We start from the raw sequence: 16,409 nt of genomic DNA on the forward strand, positions 1-16,409 counted from the left end.
AAAGTTAAAAATAACATATGGAACACTAAAGCATCACTCCAACAAAATTGTTAATTAATTTGTATCACGTTCTTTTTTCGTTTTTTTATAGTTTTTTTAACACTTTCTTTTTATACATCCACACTATTGTGTGTTGTTTTTGTTGTACCCAATCTTATAAAATATAAAAAAAAAACACAATCGAATTGTTTTTTTTGTTTTTATCCAAAAGATCTTTAGCAAGCAGACGCAGCCCGGTAGTCAGCCAGCCAGCCAGCAAGCAGTGCACGCTCTCTCTGTTAATGCTGGTCGGCCAGTTTTGGGACTGGCTGCTGCAGTCTTGTTGTGGTGTTTTTGGCGTTAACATGTTTTTCGGACGCAATGTAACATTCGCTTGGCAATTGTCTGGGGGAATTATTTTTGTTCTCATCTTCGCAATTCTAACAGTGGATGCCCGCCGTGCAGTTCAACCCGTTGAAGATGTCGAAGATGTTGTGAAACGTTTGAATAATTTAAATATTCATGATGACGCCAATATTGAAAATCAAGGTGAGTACAGTGAGATTTAATGTCGATGCTGTGAAGTTACAAATTATCGACCATTAATCAGAATATATGTTAAAAGCAAGAAAATAAAGTTGGTATGTTATGGTATTTTCAAACAAGGTGTTTTCAATCGAAATAAATAGAAGTGATTTGAGAAATTTCAAATTTTTAAGTGGTACCATGAAATTTTTAAACCCTACAACACTATGTGTTGGGGGTATTATAAGTTTGATTGGGCCGAAAATTATGTAACACCTCGAAATATAGGTTTCCCACATAGGAAAGATATATGGATCTTTCTATCTCACCGAGCTGAGTCGATCTAGCTATGTTTGTCCGTCCGTCTCTCCGTCTGTCCATGTTAATTTGTAATCACTCTACAGGTCGCAATTATGTCCCGATATTCACGAAATTTAGAACGGATGTCGGGCTAGGATCAGAATAGAAGCCTATTGATTTTGACTATTTGAATTGACCAAAAACTGAAAAATTGCCTGATTTTGCAGTTTCTCTACAGGTCGCAATTATAGACCAATCGAAGCGGATGTTAGCAAGGGGGTAGAGCTTAGGGTTGGGCACAAGCCTTCCAATTTTGATAGTCATCGGGTAATGTTTAGTGGTTGAAATAGACCATAACGTTTGTGTTCAATAAAAGTCAAATTTTCCATTAAACCGGGAATATTATTAATCCCGGTAAAATCACAAAAAGATGAACAGGTTAATTCTGAAAGTTACATAGATGCCGATGGTAAATATATCGGATATATAGCGAAAATATACAATGTGTAAATACAAAGGAACGGGATGTTAGCTAGAATGATTATATCTCAAGAATGGCTGGACCGATTTTGACAAATTTCGTCAATTCAGAATGTCCTCTTGTTGTAAAAGCCCCCATATAACGGTACCCCCCGTAGGTCTTCGTCTTCGTAGTCTTCGTCTTCGGTTCTCCGCGATATTCGGTATTTTGATGATTTTAGCGACATTATTTACTGGAACTATTTCAAATTTCGCAATTGAAGTTCGTAATGAATACTACAGCCTATGAAAAACAATTTTCTGTGCAGGTCTACGTCTTCGTATAGCCCCCATATAACGGTACCCTCCGATATTCGGTATTTTGATGATTTTAGCGACATTATTTACCGGAATTATTTAAAATTTTGTATTTGAAGTTCGTAATGGATACTACAGCCTATGAAAGAAAATTTTCTGTGCAGGTCTATTATTTTTTAGCGACATTATTTACCGGAATTGTTTAAAATTTTGTATTTGAAGTTCGTAATGGATGCTAGCCTATCTAAAAATAATTGCATAAAAAGATGCCAATAATGACGCTAATACAGATATTGTAGAATTTGGTTAATTTTTTTTTCATATTTTTTAGCGCTTGCGATTTTTTCAATTTCAGTTATAATATTAAGGTGTACATTTTGCAATATTTTTGCACCTTACAATACAGGTTGGGTTTATTATATACCAATTACAATTATCGTCCGATCCTCACGAAAATTTTCACAAGGGTAGGGTAAGGCTCAGAAGGGCTAGGCCTATTGCTTTTAAAGATGTTCGCAATAAATTTAGGGGTTAAAATGGGCAAACAACAAAACATGTTACTGATTTTGCAGCCGTTATAAAGGTCACAAATAGAAACCAAAGGACACGAAATCTCGCAGGAACAATAGAAGAATGGGCCATTCCTTTTGGGTGAAAAAATGCCAACATTTCCATTCTACCGAAACGCTGAAAATAACTTACACGGGAAATCCAAAATACACGAAAGGCGAACTTCTGCCTTTTTATAGACTTTGTGCATTTGTTTGTAACAGGCAAAAGGTAACGAGATAGACCCATAGTTCCTTTTGATGATCTGCATAGAATCACATTCTGAGTCGATTTATGCATATCCGTCCGTCCTTTCGTCTGTCCATGTATTTTTGTAAACAAAGTACAGTTCGCTGTTATTGCCCTATCCAGATGAAATTTTGCACAAATCATTTGTTTGGCTCAAGGACGAACCCTATTGAAACTGGAGATAACCGGTCAAAATTTAGATATAGCTCCCATATATATCTTCGTCCGATTTGTTTTTTATTGTGCACCAAACGTGTAATATCAGTCAGAATAGTATGGAATTTTGCACATACAACCAAATTAGGCCTGAAAATAAGTATGCCAAATTTGATCGAAATTGGTTCAGATATAGCTATAACTCCAATATATATTGTTCATCCGATTTGTTATTTTTGTCCTCCACAGCCGTAATATGCACTCTGTAACAACAATATCTGTTGAACTATATCAAATACAGCTCAGAAATACATCTGCTAAATGTTATCGAGATCGGTACAGATTTGGATATAGCTCCCATATATAGTTTCGTCCGATTTCCCTTTTATTGTGCACCAAATGTCTAATATTTGTCAAAATGGGATGGAATTTGGCACATACGACCGAATTGAGTCTAGAAGCTAGTATGTCAAATTTGGATCGGTTCAGATATAGCTATAGCTTCCATATATATTATTCATCCGATTTGTTATATTTGTTACCCACAACCGTAATATGCACTCCGTAACAACGATATTCAAGGAAATATATCAAATACAGCTCAGAAATATCTTTGCCAAATTTTATCGAGATCGGTTTGGATTTGGATATAGCTCCCATATATATCTTTATCCGATTTCAATTAATTTGTGCACCAAATGGGCAATACAAGCCCGAATTTAAAATATACAAATACTTCGGCATATTTAGTCCTTTGAACTTTAAATTATAATTATAATCATAGCGTGTATGATTAAATTCTCCTCTTTGCTCTACTAAATTGGCAAAGTGGTGTAGGGTATCATAAACTCGGCCCCGCCCGACTTTAGGACTTTCTTTACTGGTTTGAACTCTTATTGTTCGAATTTTCGCTAAACCTTCGGCTTGTCTACCAACACAACATTTAAGGCCTTTATTCTGAATTTCAAATTAGCCTTATTACAATTCCACCGCACAAAAATTAATCCAAATGCAAAAATATACAATTTCAACTCTATAGTTCGAATTTCCAAAAAATATTTTATTCTTCTATCAAGCACAACATCAAACGCCTTTATTTCTAAATTTTGATTTTCAGCCCAATCACTTTCCAAATACGATATTTAATACCATTTATTACTTCTGATACTTTTTAGGTCAGTATTTCCAAATTCAATTTCATATATTAACACCACCGCACAAAAAGTGATTAAAATACCAAATTATAGATTTCCAGCTCTATTCCTTATAAAAAAACACCAAATTTACTACCATTTAGTACTGATGCCAAATTTCAGATTTCAAGCACTATTTTATTTAGTACTTAGATTTCGCCCAGTACCCATTTAGTACTTTTCGTACTTTATCTTTAGTATACTTATAATACAAACCAGTAAGGAAAAGTCAAAAGTCGGGCGGGGCCGACTATATGATATCCTGTGCAACTGTGCATATTTAATTGAGCTCTCATAACAAAAGAATTCATTTGATGTAGATCATACCACCTATCAACCTATGGCTTTAGAGCAGTTATTGTTTGGTTTTGGTATATGGAAGACAAATCCAATTCTGAATCGATTTTCACTAAATTTGACGGAGACATTTTAATCTTTTATACCAAATATCATTGCTATAGTGTGTAGGATATCACTTCCAGAAGGATTTTATACAGAAACAAGTAAGCAAAGGCTACAGTCGAGCGGGGCCGACCGTTGAATACCCTACAACACTATAATAAACGATACAGTTTATATAGGCGAGATACTCGAAAGAATTCCACAAGATATTGTGACAAATAAAAAAAGAAAACCATCAGGTTTCGTTCTCTAATTTTCGAGTAATAGCAACTTAAACTAATTTAAATGGTCTTCCAAGATATTGAACCAATATTTCCCAAAGACCTATAATCTCTCAGAAGTGGCAAAAGATTAACATTTATTATTGGTTTTTGACTGAAACGCATCTATATGAGATACAGCCATTTGACTATATTCTTCAACGAAATCAGCGTTAACGAAATAGTCAGAAGTGCGTCTTTCCTGTATTTGTGAATTCTCCAAAAAGTCACTGGAATGGACATTTTCGTATTTTGTCTACAAAAGTTGGCAAACTATTTTCCACATTGAATATTTTTGGATGTCCATCCAAAACTGCTTGGCTTTTGCAATGTCCGGTAACCCCCATTCAAATGGGCGTGAGGATCGGTTGATAATTACGACCTGCTTATAATGTTGCAGTTTTTTGGTCCATTTCAACCCCTAAATATATGGCGATCATCTCCAAAAAGAGTAGGCTTCTATTCTGACCCTCATCTTATCCCCATGCAAAATTTCGTAAGGATCGGGCCATAAATGCGATCTGTATATGATATCCTGATATCCTAACTACTTAGTTTTGTTAGCTGTAGAAATATTACCAAATGTTTAATTCAAAATGAAAATATGCCAAAATTATGACAAAATTGAAAAAATATGAGAAAATTTTAAAATATCAATATTTTCATCTTCATAGAGATATTTTTATGAGATTTTTTTAGACGTTTTTTCTTTCCTGCCAAGAGGCCATTCTGAATTAATGAGAACTGTCGAAATCAGTTCAGCCGTTCTCGACATATAAGAGATCTTTCAAGCATATCTTCTTTGATAGACATATATATTGCACATATTTTGCTATATATCCGATTTGTTGGATGTTAACATCAACCAAATTGGTAGGCTTCTTCCCCGCCCAAAACTCTAGCTACATGCGAAATTCCGCGTCGATTGATCTATAATTGCGACCTGTATAGCTACTGCAAAATCCGACATTTTTTCAGTATTTGGTCCATTTCAACCCCTAAATATTATGCGATCATCTCCAAAAGAAATAGGGTTCTATTCTGACCTAAGCCCCACCTCCATTCCAAATTTCGTGAAGATCGGGCCATAATTGCGACCTGTAGAGTGATTACAAATTAACATGGACAGACGGACAGACGGACGGACGGACATACATAGCTAGATCGACTCAGCTCGGCGAGCTAGGAAGATCCATATATACTTTCCTATATGGGAAACCAATATTTCGAGGTGTTACATAAATTCTGGCCCAATCAAACTTATAATACCCCCAACACATAGTGTTGTAGGGTATAAATATATATCGGAGCCAAGTTCCACCAAATGAAAACGTACGTCCGAAATTCACTCCATTTGGGCTGATATTAGCCATTATTTGCATAATAAACCTGAAATCAGATTAAGGATATATATGGAAGCTATATCCAAATCTGAACCCATCTCGATAAAATTAGACAGAAGTATTTCTGGGCTGTATTTAATATCTGGTACCAAATATTATTCTTGTGCATATTGGGCATGTGAGGGACTTAAAACCCCAAATCGGATGAAACATATATATGGGAGCTATAGGTATATTTGAACCGATTTTCCCCAAATTTGGTTTACTTACTTCTAGACTGCATTCGGTGGGATGTACCAAAATCATTTGGTCATTTGGACTGATATTGACCATTTGGTGCACAATTAACCCGAAATCGGTCGAAGGTGTATATGGGAGTCATATCCAAATCTAATACGACTTAATAAAATTTGACAGAGGTATTTCTGGGCGGTATTTGATATCTGGTAGCAAATATTATTCTTGTGCAGTGTATATTACGAATGTGAGGGACTAAAACATCAAATCGGATTAAACATATATATCTGATCCGATTTTCTCCAAATGTTATGTACTTGCTTCTAGACCGAATTCGGTCGAATATGCCAAAATGAAGCTATTTAGTGAATTTTGTTCACAAGAATACATGGACAGACAGACGGACTGACATGTATAAATCGACTCAGAAAGTGATTATATGAAGATCCTCAAAAGTATCTATGGGTCATCTGGCTTCCTTCTCCATGTTACAAACATGTAGAAGGAAGGGTATAAAACAACTATTTTTGTTCAGAAACTTCTTTAAGATTTTTTTTTTAAGTTTCTTCACAGAAGTCTCGATTTTCACAAAAAGGCAATTTTTTCCAGAAAATTATTAGAATGTTCTTTAAAATATTCCTTAAAATAAGGATGGTTTTTTCTTGTCCAAAAAAACTTGGCAGACATCCAAATCCACGATTTGTTTTGTCAGGAGATCCTTCAATACATTATCAAAGACTCAGCCACCTTTGATCAGGTGTTCCTTCAAAATTTTCGTAAAAAACACAAATTTTGTTATCGAAGTCCTTCAAAATATTCTTTAAAACTCAAGAAATTGGGTGAAGAGGTTGTTCATTAATTTCAGGAAAATTCCCCCTTTTTCTCCAGGAAGTCCTTCAAAATGTACGTTAACAAATTTAAGATTTTTGATCCGGAATCCCTTCAAATTATTCTTAGGGAGATTTATGTTTTTTGGTAATGTAGGTCGTTCAAAATATGTCTTAAAAAATTCTACGATTTTTTTCCTGCAAACCCTTCTACGCATCCAAATCCACGGTTTTTGATCAGGAGATCCTTTAAAAATTCATCATTTTTGTTCTGAAGGCTTTTTAAATACTTTTAAGACAAGACAGATTTTTTTCCCACATGGCGCCCAATTTGAAATGATTCAAAAAAATCTAAAACCATTCATTTGACCAAATTTAAAGCTTTCCCTACTTCTTGTTAATTAATTACGCATTTCCCAGCCCATCTCCCCCTCCCATCGATGACATTTCAATTGCATTGTTTTCAATTTTCCATGCAGCATTCCTCCTGGGCAGCAGCATAATGACCCAGTGCAATAATTAACGAAACCAAGCATAATTTATCACATTTTCACGTTCTGCTTCATTTTCACACTTCTTGCTCTTGTTGTGTTCTCATCTTTGCATTCTGTTTTTCTTGCTTTGCTTCTTCTTTTTTCAGGACCACCATGTCTGCTGGACGTGCAAAAGGATTTTCCTCGACCAAATGAATTGCAGCCGCTCTACCTTATGCCAGATACAAATCAATTCTGGTTACCCAACGACCATGGACAATTGGAAATACCACGTGGGGCTGTCATTGAACTACATTGTACGAAATCATTTGCCAATTCCACCGAGGCACAGAGGGCGGAACACAAGGAGAAACACCAACACAACAAGAATCGAACAAGCCCCAGTAACAGCAGCAACCATAGCAGCACACTCCCACCACACGACATCAGCAACATCTTTCGCATTGCAAAGAACACCCGAACAATACGGCCACGATGCCTGCACGACAAGAGCTTCTTGTGGCAGGGAGAAAAATATGAATTTCGGCAATTCATCTGTGAGAGATCCACCAGATATCGGGTCGAACAACTGCATGAAAAATGTCCAGCCATGACAGATGACCGGACAACGGCCACGGCTGAAATGTACCGTGTTGGCTTCAACGTAAGCAGCAATCGATTTGTGGAAACTATGCGTATCTGCTATGAGCCCGCCCAGCTGCGAACATTGTATGTCGAACATGTATTGTTGCCGGCCAGCATTCATTTCCAGAAATCGGTAAAGCGCTTAAATTTCAGCAAGGCTGGCTACTTCCAGGGCTTCAACATGAATCACCTCTATTCGCATTACAATCAACAACAGCAGGCAGCTGTGGCATTGCAGGGCCAACAACATGTTCGGCATCTCTTCGATAACAACACCCTGTTTTTGGCCCGAGGCCATTTGGCGGCCAAGGCGGACTACATCTATGCCAGCCAGCAGAGGTCTACCTTTAATTTCTTTAATGCCGCTCCACAGTAGCAGGGTTTCAATGGTGGCCAATGGGCGGCATTGGAGGATGCAGTGCGTAAGTATGCAGCCAAGTCCGGGCAGAGAATCCTGTGTTATACGGGTACCTGGGGTATTATGAGGTTGCCGGCTCCACAATCAGCAACCAACACCACCACCACCGATACCACCACTAATGTCAGTGCCTTTCCACCACAGCAACGTGATTTCTATTTGGCCAGAGATGACAACAACAATGGTCTGTTACCCGTTCCAATGTTGTATTATCGTCTGCTGGTCAATAGTCAGCGTAACCAGGGCATCGTCTTGGTCGGTGTAAATAATCCCCATGCCAGTTTAAATGAAATCAGCTCGGAGTATGTAATCTGTGACGATATACAAGAGCAGGTTGCCTGGTTGCGTTGGATGAACAACAATAACAACAACAACAAGGACAGGCGGAATTTGAAAAAGGGATATTTGTATGCCTGTCATGTTGGAGATTTTGTCAAAGCTGTTGGCCACTTACCAAGTGATCTATTAAATGTTAGCGAGATATTAGCTTAATTGTAAATGACAACAAGAAATGGGAAGAGTAGAAAATAAAATTATTTGAGAGAGGGATGAGAGAAGAGAAGGATGGTAGAAAAGTATGAAATTTGTATTTAAAAATATTTTATATAAATTCAATATATTTTGAATTAAAAGAAAAACAATTGCTGCATTACTTGGTATACAATATGTGGGTGCTTGGGCGCCACTGGGAACTTTATGAAAAAATCGGTATAGCTTCTAAGCGACCCACTTACTTTAAGCAGGCTTGACATCATTCGAATATTACATGTGTTCATTTTTTATAGTTTAAAAATATACAGGGTGAGATAAAAAAAACTGCAACAAAGTCAAACGGCGTAATTTTTACATTTTTTTTAAATTTTATTGGATGAAAGCAAAAAAAAGGTCGGAAATACCATCAAATTTTGGAATAAGTTTAGATTTGTTTGGAATTGGTCACCTTTGGCACGAACTATGGCCTTCAACGAGTCAATGAAACCGTCACACGCAGCCCAAATATTGCTCTGCGGTATTTTGACCCATTCCCGGCGAAACGCTTGCTTGAGGAGATCGACACCTTGGTATTTTTTAGAGCCAACCTTGCTTTTCAAAATACTCCAGACACAATAGTCCAACGAATTGGTATCTGGAGATTTTGGTGGCCATTATGCACTGGAAATGAAGCGAGGAATCTCATTTTGTAACCATTCATGGGTGGCGAGTGCTGAGTCCTGTTGGAATGTCCAAGATCTGCGGCCAAAATGTTTGCGTGCCCAAGACATTAATACACCCTCCAGAATATTTTCACGATAATATTCGGCATTTATTCTCATGCCACGGTCAATTAATATGAGCGGAGAGCGACCTTAGGCTGTTATGGCGGCCCACACCATCACCATGGCCGGCGCTTGAGTTGTGGTAGCCAATCGAAAGTGCACATTTTCAGCTGATCTCATTTTGCTGGACAACGAATGTTTTTTCATCGGTGAAAACTAGATTTGGCATTTCACCACTTTCGGCCAAGCGCGGCTACTCTTTAGCTCTTTTGAGTCTATTTTCTTTCTGTTGCGGTGTAAGTTCTTGTACTTTTTGGAATTTCAATGGCTTTACCCTGAGCACATTTGTGAATATTTGCCGAATGGAATATTGCGATATATTCAGCTCACGAGGCATTTTTCGGCCACTGCGACGCCCGTTTCGATCAAGTCGCTTCCTTACTTTTTGAACCATTTCTGCTGATGTTGCTGTATTCTTCCGTCCACTTCCTTGACGTAAGGGCTATGCTACCAGTATCACAGTAACGAGCGATGGAACAAGCCACAAAAGATTTATTCACATTTAATAGCTGGAGTGCTCCGACGAGAGCTACTTGTGGTTTTCCAGCCAAATATATAGAGAAATCACACTATCACGCTTGAATTCCATCACGAATATCGTTTTTTTTTCCTCGAAAATTCTCAGCAAAATGCTTTTGTACGCATGTAAACAATATAATGAGCTGTCACTGGAATAATTTTACTAGCTGTCGGACGAGTGGCTTAGAAATGACAGCAGTCTGAAGTTGGTTGCAGTTTTTTTATCTCACCTTGTATATGGGAGCTGTATCCTTATCTCATCCGATCTCGATAAAAATTGTCAGATGTATTTTTGAGCTCCATAAGTTATCTGGTACCAAATATCATTCATGTCGAGTGCATATTACGCATGCGAGGGTCTTAAACCCCCACATCGGGTGAAACCTATATATAGCTATATATTAACCAAAATTCAGGAAATTTAGACTGATTTTGGTCATTTGGTGCACAAGCAACCCGAAATCGATTGGTAGATATATATGGATGGCTACTTTTGAATGTGAATCGATTCCCACCAATTTCAATAGGGTTCGTCCTTGGGCCAAACATATATTGTTTGGAAAATTTCATCTCGATCGGATGATAAATGTGACCCTCACTTTGTTCACAAAAATACATGGACAGATGGACGGTAGGACGTACTGACATGCATAAATCGATTCAGAAAGTGATTCGCTTACTTCTCATAATACCCTTACCACTATGTGATATCGCGTATAAACAGTAAGTTCCAGTAATTTGGAGATTTTCAAAAAAAGAACGTTAAACCAGTAACGAAAGTCTTAAAGTCGGGCGGTGCCGACTTTATGATAACCTACACCACTTTGCTAATTTAATAGAGCTCCGCATAACAATTGAAAGTTCTTATGGGAGAATTCAATCATACACGCTATGATTATAATCATAATTTAAAGTTTAAAAGACTAAATATGCCGAAGCATTTGTATCTTTTAAATTCGGACTTGTATTGGCAATTTTATATATGTGGGAGTTATATCTAAATCTGAACCGATCTTGATAAAATTTGGCAAAGATATTTCCGAGCTGTATAGCTGTATATTTCCCTGTATATCGTTGTTACGGAGTGCATATTACGGCTGTGGGTAACAAATATAACAAATCGGATGAACAATACATATGGGAGCTATAGCTATATCTGAACCGATCTTCACCAAATTTGACATTCTAGCTTCTAGACTTAATTCGGTCGTAAGTGTCAAATTTCATCCCATTTGGGCAAATATTAGAAGTTTGGTGCACAATAAAAAGTAAACCGGACGAAGTTATATGCATATTACGGGTGCGGAGGACTAAAATAACAAATCGGATGAACAATGTATATTGGAGATATAGCTATATCTGAACCGATTTCGATCAAATTTGGCATACTTATTTTCAGGCCTAATTTGGTTGTATGTGCAAAATTCCATAATATTCGGGCTAATATTACACGTTTGGTGGTCTATCTCGTTTCCTTTTGCCTGTTACAAACAAATGCACAAAGACATAATACCCTGACCACCTTGTGGTGTAGGTTAAAAAATACTGTTAAAATCATTAAAATACCGAATATAGGAAGGTACAGCTGTATGGTGGTGGTCATGCATACGCACTTTCTGTCTCAGACTATAGTATACACTACGAAGTGCAAATACGAAACATGAAAAAATGCCGGTTAATAATGCCGTAAAAAATCATCAAAATACCGAAAACAGGGAGGACTATATGTAAACGTGGGCCGAAATGACCCATTACGAACTTAATCTACTGCCTACTGGCAAAATACACACGTTTGCAAATTTTTAGCCTTCTATCTCAATTCGTTCGAAAGATAGCGTGATTACAACAGACAGACGGACAACGCTAAATCGACCTAGAATCTTACGCTGATCCAGATAATATATACTTCTTTGTAGGGTCTGTCATGAGTAGTTCGAGGAGTTACAAACGTAATGACAAAGCTAATGTACCTTCCATAGAATGGTGGAGGGCATAAAAAGGAATTAAAAATTACATTCAAAATCAATTTTCGACTTGAAAAATTCAATATTTGGAGTATGACTTTCACACACACACACACACACAATTCAAGCTCACAAATACACATATATACAGCAGTTTTATATTTCCTGCCAAAAATTTGCTGTCATATCATTTTCATACAAAAAAAAAAAGTCATTAGAACACCCTCAACCGAAAGAGTTACCACCTGAACCAATTTATGACCTCAATAAACCCATTCAAGTACGGGGTATATAATCGAATAGCCTTGCTACTGATTAGTCAAACGACAGCTGGTCTGGTGAAATGGGGATTTTTACTTTCAATAAAATTCTAAGAAATGTCAATTTATCAAATTGTCAAATCAAAAATTTGCAAATTTGATAATGACATAGTCAGTGGCAGTTGATAATCGCTGCGATTAACATTTAGTATACTGTAAGGTATAAGGAATATATTATTTGATACGTCCAAAATGTTACTCATCAAATAATGGTTTAGACCCCATGTGGCCTTGGGTGAAATTGATGTTGGCAAACTAAAGTCAATCTAGGCAAGTTATTTTAATATTTTTATTAACGTTAGATGGAGTTCCAAAATGAGCAATACAGGTACACTCGTGGTACATCCCTCTCGTCCCTCTCCCATACTAGCAAGTGCCCCCTAATTCGTCAGCGAAAAGTCGCCTGAAAATGTTGGGTTCGTTCCAACAGTTCTTTTTAGGACATTATATGACGCCCATAATAACTCTTTCATTCCGTTTTTAACTCCTCGAAATAATCTTGATAGACCCAACAAAGTAAATATATTATGGATCCGCGTAAAATCATAAGTCGATTTAGCCGTTCGTCTATTGTAACCACGCTGTCTTTCGAACGAATTGGTATAGAAGGCTAATATTGCACAAATGTGTATTTTGCCTGTAGGCAAGATAAGTTCCTAAATGGACCATGTCGGTCCTCCTTTTTGTATAGGCCCCATATAACGGTACCTCCCAAATTTCGTTTTTGAAGATCTTAATGGGTATTTAAGCCTATGACAAAAAATCACATACTTCGTATAGCCCCCATAAAACGATACGTCCCGATTTCGATGTTTTGATTATTTTATCGACATTATTCACATGAATTTTTAAAATTTTCATATTTGATGTTTGCAATAGGTACTGCAAGCTATGACAGAAAATTTTCTATGTCCACGTTTTTGTACAGCTCAAATGAACCGGTACCTCCCTTTATAGGTATTTTTATAATATTAGCGACATTATTCATCGGAATTGTTTTAAATATCGTATTCGAAGTTCGGAATCGGTACAACAGCATATGACAAAAACAGCATATGACAAATTTAGTACCATTTAGTACTTTTCGTACAATTATAGCACACATTTTCCAAAACACCTCTATATCTCTGTCCCAGATATCATTTCCACGCAACCACTGCCAAATTTCAAACACAGATACAATCAGTTACCTAAAGATTAAATTTCAGAATTTTATCTCTATCCCTTCACTCAATACCAAATATAGCACCATTTAGTTCTTTTCGTATAGTTATAGCACACATTTTCCGAAACAACCTCCATATGCGCAAGCTACACATGAACAGCGACCTTAATACCAAATGTCAGATTTCAAGCCCTCTCTGTTCACCCAATATCAAATTGTGCCAAATGAAGTACTATTTAGTAAAGTTCGTGTATACGTGTATATATACCCTTCATACTAAGAATCGTGGAGGGTATAAAAATGTCACATTGTTTTGATTTTGAAAAACAAAAAATTCGTAAAAATTGTTTAAAATCCACGTCAATTGGCCTTGCATAATTCCTTGAAAAGTCATGTTTTTAGGTTATGAATAATTCTTCAAAATATGTTCGTTGGTTGGTTCTTGGATTTTTCTTTTGAAACTCCAAAAGAAAATTCCTGAAAAAATTGTTGAACATTTTCTTAAAAATCTTAAATTTCAGACATTGAAAAGTTCTTCAAAAAAAAAAAAAAAAAAAAAAAAAAAAAAAATAATAATAATAATAATAATAATAATAATAATAATAATAATAATAATAATAATAATAATAATAATAATAATAATAATAATAATAGTAATAATAATAATAATAATAATAATAATAATAATAATAATAATAATAATAATAATAATAATAATAATAATAATAATAATATAATAATAATAATAATAATAATAATAATAATAATAATAATAATAATAATAATAATAATAATATAATAATAATAATAATAATAATAATAATATAATAATAATATAATAATAATAATAATAATAATAATAATAATAATAATAATAATAATAATAATAATAATAATAATAATAATAATAATAATAATAATAATAATAATAATAATAATAATAATAATAATAATAATAATAATAATAATAATAATAATAATAATAATAATAATAATAATAATAATAATAATAATAATAATAGTAATAATAATAATAATAATAATAATAATAATAATAATAATAATAATAATAATAATAGTAATAATAATAATAATAATAATAATAATAATAATAATAATAATAATATAATAATAATAATAATAATAATAATAATAATAATAATAATAATAATAATAATAATAATGTTGCTTTAAAAATGTTTCCTTTTGTTTGTTTTTCGAGGAAGATCCTCTCCATCGTTGGTCCTTAGAAATTTCTCCAAAAAATCCTGGAAAACTCCCTATAAAATTAGTTGTCGAATCTTCAACAACTTTTCAAAAATTTATAACCCTTGAACAACTTCTAAAAAGCTTAATTTTTTGTTTCTGAAATGTCAAGGTTTTTTGTAGCAGAGCCACGTCGAAATAAAAAAAAAAAAACTAATTACAAATATATTTGACTTTGGAAAAAATCATGAATCATGAATTGAATGCTGGCTGTCCAAAGATCCCACCTGCTAGCACAATACCTTTGCATGGAAGTACTTTGATCATTTAATGTTCCATTTATGTACCTTGACATTTTAAGACGAAAATAAATCAAAAACCTCCAAAACAAGTGACACGTGTGTGTGTGTAATCACACGAATATTAAATATGACCATTGATTATAGACTGCACTTGCCGAGAACTTAAGTTCTTCAAATTTTAAAACAAAATCAAATCAGCAAATCATCATTAGCTTTGATAATGTCAACATTAATGAGAAAATATGTCTGTGACATGGAGAATTGACTAAATTTGAACTGAATTCGAAGAATAGGTACTTATAATATTTTGATGTGTATTTTAATAAAAAAATTGAAGGGGGCTACTATCTGACAGAATATTTTAAAGTGGGAAGAAGGTTTCTATGAACTAGGTTATTGTTCTAAGACGTAGTTTTTTTTTAATTGCAAGTGATAACGGATTTTTGCTCAGAAATGTGTGGGACAGTACGCTGAACGTAGTATCATTACAGTGGCGCCCGAGCAGGGACCCGAGTGAGTACAACCAGATTTTAAGATTATTAGAAAGATTGGTCTGTAAAAATTAAGATACCGCCATCTTTGTGAGTTTCCTGGGAGTATACCCTATGGACGGAAGACGTACGACCTCCGGCACGGTCGATCAACTGAATATTTGAATATTTGCTCAATTTTTGGCAGAAGAACATGGCCCAGAGCTACTAAAGAGGATGCTTATACTTTAAGAGCAGCACGAGAGGCCGTCGACGAACCAGGAAAAGAAAATTCTTAAGCCCCTTAAGACAACTTTACTCTCGGTAACTAGCCCCAGCATGCCGTCCCCCGAAATCCATTGCCGGTAACTCGTGTTTTGACCTCTGAGGTGTTCGTAACCCTGGGTCCACATACTTAATCGTCTGAGGTGTTCGTAACCCTTGGGTCCCATACCCAGTACCTTGTGTTTTGACCTCTGACCTCTGAATCGACGTGCTTAACCATTTGAGGTGTTCGTAACCCCTGGTTGCACATAACCAATATCGTTTGTTTCGATCTCGGTGGTGTCCGAAACCCTGGGTCCACGCACCTATCCCTTTGAGGTGTCCGTAATCTTTGGGTATCAGTAGCCTATGTCACGTGTTTAACCCTCTTAGGTGTTCATAAACCGTGGGTCAACGCGCTTAACCCTTTGAGTTGTTCGTGACCTTTGGGTACCAGTAGCCTATGTCCCGTGTTTAACCCTCTGAGGTGTTCGTAACCCTTGTGTCCTCGGGTTTAACCCTTTCAGATATCCGTATCCCTGGGGTCCCA

General features: G+C 35.6%; 1 protein-coding gene across 1 annotated transcript; it reads left to right on the forward strand.

Annotated features, from left to right (window-relative positions):
- Positions 1 to 298: 298 nt before the first annotated feature.
- On the forward strand, positions 299 to 8,849 carry LOC109612016 (uncharacterized). Its single transcript, XM_020035588.2, is given in 2 exon segments — positions 299 to 528; positions 7,438 to 8,849. Coding segments are annotated over 2 exon segments (1,572 nt in total). The 5' UTR covers positions 299 to 344; the 3' UTR covers positions 8,826 to 8,849.
- Positions 8,850 to 16,409: the final 7,560 nt, after the last annotated feature.

This window comes from Musca domestica, unplaced genomic scaffold, assembly GCF_030504385.1.
Source record: "Musca domestica strain aabys unplaced genomic scaffold, Musca_domestica.polishedcontigs.V.1.1 6, whole genome shotgun sequence".
Taxonomy (NCBI): Eukaryota; Metazoa; Arthropoda; class Insecta; order Diptera; family Muscidae; genus Musca; species Musca domestica.